Genomic DNA, 14,450 nt, shown 5'->3' with positions numbered 1-14,450 from the left:
TATCCACCCCAATCACCTCCTTACTTCGTCTTTTCTCTTAAATATCATACTTGCCTTTACCATCAAAAACTGACACAACAGGGCTTCCCTCAATACGTTGAACTATGACGTCAAAGGGATCCCTAGTGCGTCACAAACTGACGGTTATGGCTCTTGACCAAGCGTCCATATGTGACGACTTGGGAGTGAGACCGGGTTGAGTAGAGGTACGAGGGAGTTTTCACCTCTTTTGAGGGGCAGATATATTTGGGAGTCGTCCGCATAGAAGTGGTAGTACATACTGAAATGATCACCCTACTTCTATGTTATCTGTATTTGGTGGAATTGGTGTTGTTACAACTCTCCCCATGTTACAACCATTCCCGGTCTCCCCTATTTCTACAGTGTGGTTTTGTTACTTTTACTTTTAGGTAAAATATGTGCACTTCTTCTGCTACTGTGCATGTGGTGTTTTAAGCATAGCCTTGGGGAACTATTTCTGTCATCATAAATGTGGGTGGAGGCATCACCCACAGTAGTCTACAAAAGAGCCTTCCCCCTCGGGCTTATACTCTCACTATTTTGCGGCTTTACGCACGCACCAACTTCGAAGCTCCACTTCGATATCAATACAGTTTGGATAGTTAATACAAACAATGGCCTACATGATAAGAAATGACGTTTTCTCCTGTTTTGCTTTCTACGCGGTGCTTCTTGTGATAAAAATGTACATTTTAGCTATAATAACGGGACAAGTAAGGCTGCGTAAAAAGGTGAGTGACTATGAACTAGAAAGAAGGCGCAAAGTAGAGAATGCTATTTTTTGCAACACAATCTCAGCACCGGAGAACTTTCACTGAACTTTCTTCTTCCCTGAAAGGCTTTTGCCAACCCTGAGGACGCGCTGAGACACGGAGGTTTACAGTTTCATAGAGAGGATCCATATGTCGAAAGATGCCGGAGGTAAGTAGGAGATTAGAACGTTTGACACTGTCACGGACATGCTTTTTGCTTGGTAAAGATACTTACTGACTTTAAAAGTTTGTCAAAACAGAGACTACAATTAAGAAAAAATACCAACAGGTCTTTTTTTAAATCCAAATCTTTTACTTATGTAAAAAAGTAAGGTGTTTGTGAAGATTCTCAGTCATCCAGGTCATAGTTATCCAAGGAGGGTTAAATCAATGTCAGTTGGACTTGAATGATCAGCTTCACTGGATACATAAAAAGTACTAATACCACATGATAATAAATACTCAAATAGGCCAACAAGGAAAAGTCCTGCTTAGATAATGTTAGGGAAGTAAAAGCATGTCAACAAAATGTACTTAAAAGTATAGTCAAGCATGGAAATGGCCAGCAAGTGTTACTGTATTGGAAAGTAGCATTTTACTAGTTTTAAGTATTTTAAAAAATGGTGGGTAGGTTGATCTATAACACTGCATCATATTTTTTTAAGCTTTCTTTGGCTTGGTACTTTGCATTGTACAGACCTGCATGTGCCAAATAATATATAGAATTAAAGGAAAATCCATAAAACTAACTAATCTGTTTCCTGCAAAAGTTGATTTTCCAATAATTATTTTAAAATAGCTTTTTTTTCCATTTACATGCAACTCTTAATTGAGATCATATGATTTGTTGGAAGCCTTTTCGAGATGTGCTTTGTTTTAACTTGTCAAGAAAATGACAGAAAGCAGATGTTTTTCTAGTGAAAACCTTTCCTACTCTTTCCCCGTCTGTTTATAAACAGACGGCCAACAATTGACAACAGGATATATTTAAAAAAATCTGTTTTGCGATTTATTCATGTTTGTGAATTGCTACAACATGACGTGTTCCAGTAGTCTATGAGCCTAATCATCACCCTTTTAATGTCTTTTAACAGGGCAGGTTCCCTAGAATAACATAATTAAAAATATTAACCCAGTGGGTGGAGAGGAAACAGATTATATGTGTGATGATAAGTTGTCTGACTGGGCTGCCAAAGGAAAAAAGTCACAGACGTCTGTGGTCTTACCCAGACTGAATTAAACTGACAAGTCACAGTTATTGAGACATTGCAAAATTCACAAGGTTAGTTAAGCAAGGATTTCTCACCAGAGAGAGAGAGAGGTAACCCTAACACAATCCAGATTTTGAATGAGTCACTGAAATAAGTAAGGAATACTTCATATACTGTGCTATGTCAACACTTCACTGCATCATTGGTAGCTGAGTCACAGCATTACAGCTATTGCAAACAGATGTGTGTGTGTGTGTGTGACTCTCCTTTTTTCTCCATAGAGCTCATATTAACGACATGGAGAACATCCTGCCCTTCCTCTTCCTGGGAGCTATCTATTCCATGATTGGACCTTCACTGCCTGTGGCCCGGCTTCACTTCCTGGTCTTCTTCATGGCTCGCATTCTGCACAGCATTGCCTACCTGTTTGCCCTGCAAGCACCAACACGCTCACTGGCCTACACCATCGCACAGATACCTTGTGTCTCTATGGCTGTGCAGACCCTAATGGCAGTCACAGCTTATGCCTAAATATCCAGAAATCAGGGACTGAATTAGAGGTGGTATTTCTTGCTTGAAGGATGGCGATAAGGATCTGTAACCTGAAAAAGCAGGAGGAGGATACCGGAGAGGCCTCCTGGCATGGAGAACATAAAAGACAAGTATGTCAGTGACAGTGCAATATAAGGCGTGTTATTACACGACAGCTGGGTTTTGTGAGTCAGTTTTCTTCTTGTTTTATTTACAACGTTGAACTGTGAGAATGTCTTAAAAGTTATTTGAAGTTGGCATCTTGTACTGTTTTAAAAAAATGCCAATGAAGGTAGTTGCTCGTTTTTGTCTTTTTAACCAGGATTTGTTGAAATGACCTGATAAAATTTAAAAGTCACATACAGACAGTTGTAGACCTTTCGTTAAGCCACATTGGAAGATTTTCCAGCACTGCACTGTATGTTCATCCCTGCCCCTTTTGTGTTTACACACAAAAAAGACCACCCTTCATGTGGTGTTGTGTGCTCCGTGGCTTCATCTGCTTCATATGTGGATATTCCATCTGTTATATTAACATTTGTTTGCGTGCTACGTTCAACAAAAGCATAATGGATCCTGGCATGATGACTTATAATTTGTGAGAGATTTTATACCACTTGATGCTTTTAGGATGAAGAAAAGTAATCCTAAAACTTAGTTTGGACTGGGAATAAATCTCGCAGCAACCTGTGAAAGAGGTCTTCTGATATGTAAAATTTAAATTGTATCTGTGAAAACATATTTTTGAGGCTGTGTTATAATGGCATATATAATAATTTATTATTCAATTTAACGTATACAGTGATATTTTTGAGTCCCTAGATACATTTTTGTAGGCAATAAAATAGTACATGAATACTTGAATGTGTGTTAATTCAGTAATTTATTCCTTCATTTAACTGTCTTTTAGTAGAAAGATCGTTCTGTTGACGTTGCCTGTTCATGCAGACACAGTATGTTCTGTTTTTGGAGACAGGGCCCCACTTTGTGTGTGTGTGTGTGTGAGAGAGTGAGATGATCCAGAAGTCCTGCGGCAAAGCTCCAGCATTCCTCCCCCTATTATGTAAGACCTTTGGATGTGTTGTTTTCATGGTCGTATCCTGAGAGGCCGGGAGGGTGCTAGGAAGCCATGTTGACGTACTGACAGGCGGGAGAATCATGCAATCATACTGAACATGATTACAGTGTGTGTAACCTGTTCCAATCCTCTGTTGCATTATGAGTGAAATGTTATGTTTTACCATCTGTTATCCATTTGTCTCTGGCCTGTATTAGCAGCTCTACAATCTTTTTTTGCCATTGTATCAGAGGGCCATAGCAAGGACCAAGATGGCAGCTTTTATGGGAGCACTGGGCCAAGGCACTCTCACTCAGCATGAGGCCAGACAGCAATCCCGTTACTAGTGATGACTAAACCTACATTACAGATTAGAAATGTTTTGTGATTATGGAGTTTGTATTCCAAACAAAATAAATATAACAACACCTGAGAAGGTCTGAGGATTAGAAATGACTAATCCATTGCTTTGAGTGAATTAGCTTTAACAATATTTATTATCTGGGTGAAACATAGAGCTAATTATATGCCAGGTGTGTTTATATCCTGTGTATGCCTCAGCGTGTGGTTGTCCTAACTTGCCTACATACTGTCAGGGTAAAAGGAAACAAGGCTCATGTTCTCTCCTTTACTCCTGACCTTGCTGTCTTTATCACTCATCAGCATACGACATTGTTACTGGGTGAATGAGCTGTAAGGCCAGACACACACAAAAATCACAGACTCAAGTTCAAGTGTTTTTCAAGTGTAATTGGAAATGTATGGCTACTTTCCTTTTTCCTGCTATTGCAGATTAAGTGATAACTCTATTTTTGCTCCCCCTGCCATTATTGTTTAGTGGGTGTAGGCATGCTTCTGTCTCCTTCAATTAAGAGAGAGAGTAGTTAGTGGAAACATTTAATTCAAAAAGTAAGAAACCAAAAGAAAATATTTTCTGTGATTCCACAAGGGAAATTCATTATTTATACCCACCTTGTGGCCACAATTGGCACTAATCAACAATGTAAATAAGCTAATGTATGCTAACAATTTCACCATATTAACATAAAAGATGATGATATGCCAATGTTGTGTTCACAACTTGTCCCCAAATGGCCAAAAGAAAAACAAAATATCAGCTATGACAAGTTAAGTAACCAATACCATGATGTAAAATAGTTAATCATAAGTAAAAGTCCTAGATTCAAGCACAACTTAAGTACAAAAGGACCATCAGCACAATGTACTTGAAGTATCTGAAGTAGTAGTAAAAGTAAGTTAAAACACCTGTAACTAACCATTTGGATTTATACAATAAAATCCACTATGCACAAATTTGTTTTTTGACTTTTCTCTAATCTCGCTTTCTCTGAAAAGTTGGATAAGTTTACCTCTTTGAGCCTCAAAACAGTTACTTGAATGAAAACCTTTTAGTTTAGAGGGGGATTTATTGTAGACCTGATAAAAATTCAATACCTTTTAAGACCCTTTCAACATAATTTAAGACTGCCTAGCCACTTTGAGCTGTAACCGGTTAAGTCAGCCTCACACCTTTAAAAGGGGAATTGTGGAGTTTTTAAAAGGAATTTAAAGATATTTATAACATTTCATTGCCTATACGTGACCAGGCTGTAACCTCACTAAAAACTGCAATAAATATGGTGGTGTAAAAAATGTTTTTACACCACCATATAAAATATTTTCCTCTGAAATGTAGTGGAGTAGAAGTAATTTCAGTAAATGTACTACTGGAACTACTTTCCACCACTGCTTAGTAACAACCACAAGGCTTCGATTTTCACCTTCTGAGAGAACAAATTATGTGGCCTGCCACATATCACACCTGAACTTATCATTAGCCTACATGGCAGCACATGTGATACTTTGTAAGGCCTTTGACTCCAGTTTTGTTTTTGTATAATTACAGTAAATACCACAGGATACGAGAGGAAGATACACTTTGATTTGGATATTATACTTGCCGTGCTTTTATCCCTCAGTGGGTGTGCCACCATGCCATTAACAGTTTAAATGATTTTTAGAAATTCAAAGATCTGCCCTGACTGCTCTGAAAAAAATCCCTATCATATTTAAGTGAAAATATTTTATTTATTCTTTTGCTTGAAAGAAGTTTGGATGCCAGTACTGTAAGGCATTTTCACTTGATAAGATTTCTTATAGCTGAGGTAGGCAATTTATTTTAGAAGCTTTTATATTACATTTGTTGAAATTTTCTTTACATCCTGACAGCTATCAATAAATTAAATTCCCTGACAAAAAAATGAAAACATCAGGTGCAATGATTTCATTTGCCTGTCTACCTACCTACTGGTCTAACTGCGTGCACTCTGCCTGCGCCAAATATTTTGCCAAGTATAAGATGGATCGCCATGGAATTTAGTACGTATATATGGTACCTACAGTGTGAATCCTAATGACTGTAGTGATCCCCTGACTTTTCCCCTAGTTATCACTTGTCTAGTAAATTATCTTAACACCTAACAGGTAAGTTTTTTTTTACTGGGACAAAATTTGGTACAGACATCTCACTGATTTTGGTTATCTCCTGACTTTTCATCTAGCACCACCATCTGGTCTAAATTCCAATTTGTCCAATAGTTTGGTTTGTGAAAGTACTAATTTGAACCATCATCACATCAAACTTTAAAGATTTTGTTACCAAATGCTTGCAAAAATAATGAAAACAACAAGAGAAATAGTCAAACAGTGTAAATTTCATAAATATTTATTACATATCAATGAACATAATCGACTACTTTCACAGCAGTGGTCTACAGCACTTGTTTAAAATAATTGCTCAAATAATAATAATAGTAATAATAATAATAATAATATAGTTCAGTTTATTTTGAGGCCACATTTGATACACAAACATTTACAAGTAGTACTTGGCATTAAAAACGATGGCGATACAATATTTTAAGACACTTGGTGTTTTTTTTGTTAATTTTCTTTCATTTTGATATCACAGAGAGGTTCAGCAACAGTCTAAACAGTAAATATAGATTCAAATACAAAAAAACTTAACAAAACAGAAAAAAACTGTGAAAATGCCAAGGGGAGGTAGGAACAAAGAGTACTCGACAGAAATACAGGAGAAATAGGAACATCATCAAGTGGGAGAAGCAGTGTTACAAACTGTAACTGCCAGGCCATCCACACTCACTCATAATAGTAAACACTAAAGTACCTTTGTAAAAATCCCACCCCCATCCCATTCTTCTTCCCTTTTTAGTTTTCAGAGTTGTGTTGGAAGTGTTAACACTGAGACAGGCAGGTGGGAACAAGGGAAAGGTGTGAGGGGAAAGGAGGAGGAGGCCCATGCAAGATCTGAAGGCTGCTGTGTTGTGAAACCACCACATAGAGGCGCTCTCGTACCTACATTCGCATAGTCAGAACCACATCTCCCAGTTTGTTCCCCCTATTATCAGTGGATCCTAAAAGCTTTCTCCTTTGGTTTTACTCACTGTCAGGTGCACATTAATCAGAACATTTTCCCTGTTTCCTGTTGGATTTAGCATTTACACTGGCACACAGGACTGATTTAACTTCCTCAGTGCTCAGTACTAAGAAAAAATATATTTATAGTAAAGAATGCCATTTCTGAAAATATTTGCAGTGGGATTGTTGGCTGCTGAAAAGCTGACACTGAGCTGTATTGCTTAATGAGTAAGCTGGGAGCTGAACAGTATTGCTTGATGGATGGCTGGGAGATAAACTGCATTGCTGGCTTAACTTTATATGAAGGAGCAACTGAAGGAGTATGAATAGTTGGAATAGTAGGAAAGGGATGAAGGGTGCAAAATATAGTAGAAGCAATGAAAGGTGTTGAAATTAGTGTCTAGTGTACTAGAAATATTTAAATTGTTTTCCATGTGTGTTTTTAATAATTGTTTGTGTGTTACTGTTATCACTGAAACTGTGTCAGTTGTTTTTATACATACAATTTAAAAACATGCATGTATGCATGCATGTGTTTCTTCTAAAGTGTACTTCGACGTATATGTTTGAATTTGAAAAATGATTTGCTTTGTGTGCATGCATGTGTGTCTGTCAGTTATGAAACCACCAACTGCAGTTGCCTGCAGAGGGACTCCTGGGTCAGTCTGGTCACTTTTACTAGAGATTCACATCAGAGGCAGGATGCAATGAAAGTTGAAATAAAGCTACTGTGAGCATCAGAGATCAGAATAGCAGTCTAATAATCCAATCAGGTGTGTGTCCCCCCCACAATGAATAGTTGCCATGGTGATGGTAGCTGCTAAGTGATCCCTGGGTCAAACAGATTATTTAATAGTGATTAAGCCTAGAGGTAACACTCAGACTCCAGCTTAATACTCAAAGACCATAAATCCTATCACCTAGCGTTTTGTATGTGCTGATGTAAAATGTGTGTTTTGATGAAAAATGTATGAACAGTGAAAATTGTGGGAGTAAGAGGAAGTTGAGGAGATATTTTAACAGCTTACCCCACTCTGCGTGCAATGTCACCCACTCTACCTCTGGACATTCTGCACATTCATCTGACTTGGAAAAATATCCTGAAAAATGTTTTCAGAGAGAACTATCTATTTGAGGCATAATGCCGTGTTCATGTGATATGGGATGGATGCAAGAGGTGGAAAAGATTCCCATGTTAACAGTTTTTGAGCGATGAAGTTGGTCATGTGAGGATTCAAATACTGTGCAGTGACAATATAACGGTATATCCATACCATTTTTTAGTAAAGCTTTTAAAACTTCTTAATAAGTGCCAACTCCGATATATTGGAGTTTACAGAAAAGTTTCCCAGTTGTTAAGTATGACATGGAAGGTGAAATGAACGCAATTTGGGAAACCCATAATTAAGATAACTCCAATATGATATGAATGCAGCATAAAGCTTGATTTACAAACTGGAGGTGTAGGGTTTGAAAGACGTAGACATTAAGAAGGCGGAGGGGGCTAATGAAAGATGCTATCAAGCTGCATTATGAGAAATGTAGGATCCATCATTTTTGGAGCTTCAACCATACTGGAGATTAAAAGACTGAATATCTCAGGGTCTTTTTTCAAGCTGTCTCTTCTGAATTGTCCAACATAGATTAGTTTGAGTTGACACCGTTAGAGTTTGAAACAGAATTGGGTTCAAAGTCAGGACGTCAAGGACAAACTGTAATTAGCAGGGTTAGGGTTAGTTAAGATCATTCAGCTAAGGACATGTCTGATAATTGATCAGTAAATCAAACTGCGTGCAGGAGTGTTTAAAGATGTGTATAGCTGTTTTTCAGTGGAGTCATGGTGGTATGAGAATAAAAGAAAATTCCTGGTGAAGTAGCCCATAATTCATAGCTGCACCAGCTGTAAATCAGTCTATTACTGGACATCAGGAATTAAAACCAGCAGGGCTTGTGGGCTCTGAAGACCAGGGTTCTTTATTTTATATTGTTTTCATGGAGTTATTTTAGTTTTTAACATTTTATTTTACAATTCAATTTATTTCTTTACTCTAGGTATTAATTTTAATTGGGTAAGGGGAACAATTTCCTAAAGGTACAACTATTCAAATTGAGAGTATATGTATTTCAAATGGGTTACTGTGCACTATAAATAACACAGTTTTAAAGATTTCCACATTTATGTTTCAATAATCTCTACCTTCCACATACAGAAAAAGACAAAAACTAAAAATATTTCACACTTAAGTTTATTTTAGTGTAATTAGTATTCAAGATAATTTTAGCTCATTTTTTGAAAAAAAAAAAAAATCAGCTTTTATCATTTAAGTTTAAGACAATATTATCAAAAAATTGTGGTTTTGTCGATAATTCCCTTGCTGTACCATCTGCTGTACCTCTGGCCATCAAACATGACAGTCTAGTAAAAAAAGGTGTTTGTCCTTTTAACATCAACACTATCTGTCATCTCAGGTTGTGGTTTTCTTTATGCAGCTATGTTTGGTATGATGTTGTAGACCTTGTGGTTTCCAAAGAAGCATTATTTTTTTGCCACAAACGACAGAGCACCCGTAGCAAAGGCAGGTCATGCAGACTTAAGGTCGGCTCATTCTTGTAAAATGTTGAATGCATGTGGCTTTGAGAGAGTGCCTCCCTTAAGTGAATTTATTCAAAATGGAGTTGAATGGAGCTGTGGGCCAACATTGTAATCTAATGTGGATTACAATCATGGCTGCTACTGTCAGACACCAGAGTATAGTGCTGTTAGAGGTGTAGTTCAGTGGAGGATGCTGGGAAATGGCACTTGTGGGAGACTTCCAGCCTCCAGCCCTGTCTACTGTGAATAGGGAGAGGAATAAGGACTAATATGTGCAGAGAGCATAAAACATCATACTTTTACTAAATCTGGGAATAAAATTAATTTTTATAATATATCTATAAATATGCATCACAGGCAAGACAGGCATACACGCCCATCACTGTGTATGCATTTTCATGTATAAACAGATGTACACATACATATGCATATCATACAGCAATTCAAAGTGGGTTGGAAATAATCACATAATATACAACACATATTAAGCTCTACCAACTTCAGAGGGCATTGTGAATGAGATTTTTGTCGTGCCTCGTGCGCAGATTTACATTCAGTTTGTGGTTTGGGATCAAACCGTTAACATTATCTCAAGGCTGTTGCAGAACTCTGAATAAACCACGGCATCTTACACAACCTCATGGCCTCTTTGGGTTATTTGCTGCGGGGCAACACAAACACCCAAGACACAGTGGCTGAGGGACTGCTTGTGAAAACAAACACGTACACAGACACATCTTCTAACTCCCACTGCACCCATCTTGTCCAATGAATGGGGAGACCCAAGATACAGGGATATAAACAAACAAACAAAAAAAGACAAGAAAAAACAATTCAACAAACAACAAATTAAAAGCAAACCAACCAAAACTAAATAAAAAAATAATAAAATAATGGTGACAGTACAGGAGTGGGTGGGCAGAGAAGTGCACGATGGGATTGTCTTCACTTTAGGTCCAGGACATCTTCTTCAAAGGATGTGGAGAGGGCGAACGCGCTGGCAAGAGGCGGGCTCTCCGCTCGCAGGACAACCTTCTCTGGCTCGGCCTCCGAACTGGACGAACAATGCAGCTGGACGTCCAGGTCTGTTTCAACAGACTCTGAGGCTAACCTGTTGTGCACAGAAAGACATGACTCGAGCTCATATAATATGACACTATGCAACCGTTAAATGTACAGTGTTGCTACTGTTGAAACTGTCACTTTCACCTGTCACTGTTTGTTGACGTAAGTGCTCGGGCTTTGGGCTCTTCCTCAGTGTTCTTCTTGCTCATCTTCCTCTGTTTGACTGTTCCACTGTCTGACTTTCCACTTGGTTCCTCAGTTAAGCCTTCGTTGGTAACAGAAAATGTTATGTTAGAAATAGTTTGACATTTGGGAAATACGCTCATTATTAGCTTAGCTTAGCATAAACTAGAAGCAGATAGAAATAGCTAGCCTGGCTCTTTTTCAAAGGTAACAAAATCCCCCTACCACTACCTCTGAAACTCATTATTTAATACGTACGCATACGTAATAAAACAAAAATATTTGGTTTGCGGGGGCTATGTACGGGACTATTTCATGGCTCCACTGCTTCCCAGACAAGATATAGTCAAGCATATACAGGGTATATACAGGAATCCAGGAGTGAAATTCAATACCTTTTAAGACCTTTTCAACATAATTTAAGACTGCCTAGCCACTTTGAGCTGTAACCGGTTAAGTCAGCCTCACACCTTTAAAAGGGGAATTGTGGAGTTTTTAAAAGGAATTTAAAGATATTTATAACATTTCATTGCCTATACGTGACCAGGCTGTAACCTCACCTAAAAATTGAGGCATTCACCAACTTTCTCAGTTGCCTATAACAGCCTGTTTAGGCCTACTGTTTTCTATGTGAAGGACTCGTAGGATTTCCTGCGAAAATCCATTGTCTTACACAGGCTGTGATGTTTATGTGTGCAACATTACTGCAAAACATGTGAAACAGTGTGATTTTGTGTTTTAGTTGGTTCAAACTAGATAACGTTAGCTTGCCTGCAAACGCCGACTAGTTGATAATTACCTGACATAGCTGACATAACTTATTTTCAGTGACAAATATGTAAAGCGTATGCGGTTGGTTGCAATCTGAAACCTTACTGCTAGATGCCACTAAAAACCACACAGCCCACCTTTAACTTACATTTACTATAAATAGATTTTGAGACTTAAAAAGACAACACTCTTTTTGTGATAACTTTCATCGACTATTGTATCAATACAACATAATTCAAATAGGCCAGAAGGGAACAAAGGTGAAGAGAATAAACTGAGTGATGGATAACGTTGGTAGAGTAGGCAGTGTAGCACAGACATTTGTGATCAACAGCTGCTGTCTGCATCCTAAAGCTGATTTGTGTAAACTTTAGTAAAACAAGATGTAAAATAGAACAAGGGGAACATGCTCTCAGGAGGAGGAGGAGGCTAGAAGCAGCACATATTGGCACAATGGCATCCTGGTTCTGGCTAAATCTTTCCACTACAGTGGCTCGATCCAATTTTAAGTTGGCTACTAACTCATCAATTATAATAACTATTTAGGCAGAACGATTAGTTCAACATTTGGAAAGTTTGCTGTAACGTTAGCACATCAAACTTTAAAAAAAAATACTGCTCCATCTAGGCTGTGATTAATCTGTTCACGAAAAGTGACAGTGACGCATCTTGCTCTTGTTTTTGAGTAACAGGGCTGTTCAAGCGCTCATAAATCAGTTTTCCGGTTCACACGGATCTATTTTTAGGGGCGTATGAGAGTGAAAGGCTCGCACGGTAGATCCTAGATCCCTGCGCCTAACGTCACACAGAATAACAACTCACTATGTTCTGCCTGGCTAGTTATTTTGGCTATGCAATATAAATAAATACGTTCACCCACACTTTTACCATACAAACTCTTTGGACAAAAAGGATGTTCACATTGACAAAAATATCTTCAAAATTTAATACCCTGTTAAATGTACTTTTTAATACTTTTTAGTGGCCTTAATTTTCGCAAAATTGATTTATTACCTTTTAAGACTTTTTAAGACCCCGCGGACACCCTGATATAACATGTTAGTTAGTATGCTTTGATTGGAGGTGCTGGTAGATTAATTTTGTTGTCTTTAGACAGAGCAGGGCTTGTTGTTTCCCCCTGCTTCCAGTCTTTATGCTAAGCTAAGCTAACTGGCTGCTAGCTATAGCATCAAATTTAGCATACAGAATTTATTGATTTTCTTATCTAACTCTTAAACCGTACTTCCCAAAATGTCAAACTATTGCTTTAACGCTGTCATTCATACAATTACATAAAGTAAAAATATTTTTACCGAGCAGCTCCTTCCTTGTGCGGCTGGCTATCTCTTTGATTTCCATACGGGACAGTGAAAGTGAGTGTGTAGCAGAGATGAGGGGAGTTGAGGGCACCATGGTGGGGGCTGGCGTCGTCAGCACCTTGTTGACCAGTGGGGACTTGAGTGGTCTTTCAATGCTTCGGCCCACCAAGTTACACAGAGGGATCTTGAACATGTGCTTACATGCTGATTCACCTGGGAGGAAACCCAGAGGGCGAGAAAGGCCAAAAAGGGAGAGAGCAGTGGGTAAAAACAGAAAGAAGGAAAGAGGCAGGTGACGTGAGAACACATAAAACAAGAAATAAAAAGAGCAAAGATGGGAATACATTGTCAGAAAAGGGACACATATAAAAGGAAGACGGATGAGTGGCAGTTAATAAAAATGTATGAAACTCCTGGCATGAAACACTACAGTGTTTTGCATGTTTTAGCTCATAGCTACAAAAATGCATTTAAATCATACCTTATCTTATTAGACTTTCCACGTAGCCACTAAACATTTAGTCATTATCAATGTATTGTTTTCTTGTCAAAATGACATTACTGTTGCATGGTAATGCAGCTGGGAGTAGTGACTATTTCTCAAACTAGAGCTTTTTTCAATTTCTTGCCAAGAGTCTCATGTCTGAAACATTTTTTTTATAGTGCAGCGGATGGAACATTTTTTCATCTAAATGGTTAGAGGAGTGTTTGTATTGTTAAATTACCTTCTAGGTATTTCAAATATATCTGGGTATTTGCTTGCAGAGAATAGATCTTAATATTTACAGGACAGACATGTGAATGGTATATATCTTCTCATGCAATCCCTGGCAAAAATGCTAGTATTTTCCAAACGTCGAACTATCCTTTTGAAACCACCCTTGTTGGTGGTGTGTTTATGGACCCTCTTAGATTCGGCTCACTAAAGAATTGCAAACATACTGTAAATGTTGTTGCAAGCAAAATGTGAACTGGTTATTTCACATATTTAAAAAAGAGCCCATAAAATGCAAAAATAGGGAATGTCTTCAAAATAGACGCTGATTGCAACAGCATTGTCTTTTAAACTTACATAACAAAATAAAGGTGATAAAGTGTTCATTGGGATGTATAACTAACCTCAACCAAGTTTCAAGCATATGCAATTGGATTTTCTTTTATCGTAACAAACGGCTGGCTACAATGTAAGAAATGAATCTATATGCTTAATAAAATTGTTACTCTAATGTTGATACATATATATGATTGGTAGTTTAAAATATCCAAAACCTTTTTGTGACTTTATATAAACCCAAAGTCTTTCTCTCTTTCTCACTCACACTCAACCTCAAGTCAGGAGGTTGATGAGCTCATACAATAGAACCAAACCTCCATATTCTATGAAGACACTCTGCAGTGATTAATCGTCCTATTTACTGAAACAAAGTGTGATCTTAAAATTAATCATCGTTACCAAAGACAGCTAATGTAATATAACTGTTCGGTTGTAGCCATTTATAGCAGGCC

At 37.9% G+C, this 14,450-nt stretch overlaps 2 protein-coding genes across 6 annotated transcripts in view; one reads left to right on the top strand and one right to left on the bottom strand.

The window, feature by feature from the left end:
* The first annotated feature begins 555 nt into the window (after positions 1-555).
* Positions 556-3,379, top strand: ptges (prostaglandin E synthase). Its single transcript, XM_046067477.1, has 3 exons — positions 556-752; positions 860-942; positions 2,266-3,379. Exons 1-3 carry the CDS (start codon positions 636-638, stop codon positions 2,513-2,515), a joined length of 450 nt encoding a protein of 149 aa, XP_045923433.1. The 5' UTR covers positions 556-635; the 3' UTR covers positions 2,516-3,379.
* Positions 3,380-9,241: 5,862 nt separating this feature from the next.
* Positions 9,242-14,450, bottom strand: part of garnl3 (GTPase activating Rap/RanGAP domain like 3) — a 76,276-nt gene continuing 71,067 nt past the window's right edge. For all 5 annotated transcript variants that reach the window (XM_046067346.1, XM_046067349.1, XM_046067347.1 and 2 more), the window contains 3 exons: positions 12,939-13,157; positions 10,816-10,936; positions 9,242-10,717 (listed from right to left, as the gene is read on the bottom strand). In XM_046067346.1, coding sequence (XP_045923302.1) covers positions 10,552-10,717; positions 10,816-10,936; positions 12,939-13,157 — 506 coding nt within the window. In that variant the 3' untranslated portion in view covers positions 9,242-10,551. The remainder of the gene's footprint in view (positions 10,718-10,815; positions 10,937-12,938; positions 13,158-14,450) is intronic.

This window comes from Micropterus dolomieu, linkage group LG13, assembly GCF_021292245.1.
Source record: "Micropterus dolomieu isolate WLL.071019.BEF.003 ecotype Adirondacks linkage group LG13, ASM2129224v1, whole genome shotgun sequence".
Lineage (NCBI taxonomy): Eukaryota > Metazoa > Chordata > Actinopteri > Centrarchiformes > Centrarchidae > Micropterus > Micropterus dolomieu.
The sequence above is the reverse complement of the archived record's forward strand: the minus strand, read 5'-3'. Positions and strand labels throughout refer to the sequence as shown.

Bases quoted from the DNA above. Each gene is read 5' to 3' on its own strand.
- ptges (XM_046067477.1), top strand. From the start codon at position 636: ATGGCCTACATGATAAGAAATGACGTTTTCTCCTGTTTTGCTTTCTAC. The intron at 753-859 runs GTGAGTGACTAT...CTTCCCTGAAAG, and splicing joins AAGTAAGGCTGCGTAAAAAG to GCTTTTGCCAACCCTGAGGA. The intron at 943-2,265 runs GTAAGTAGGAGA...TTTTCTCCATAG, and splicing joins TATGTCGAAAGATGCCGGAG to AGCTCATATTAACGACATGG.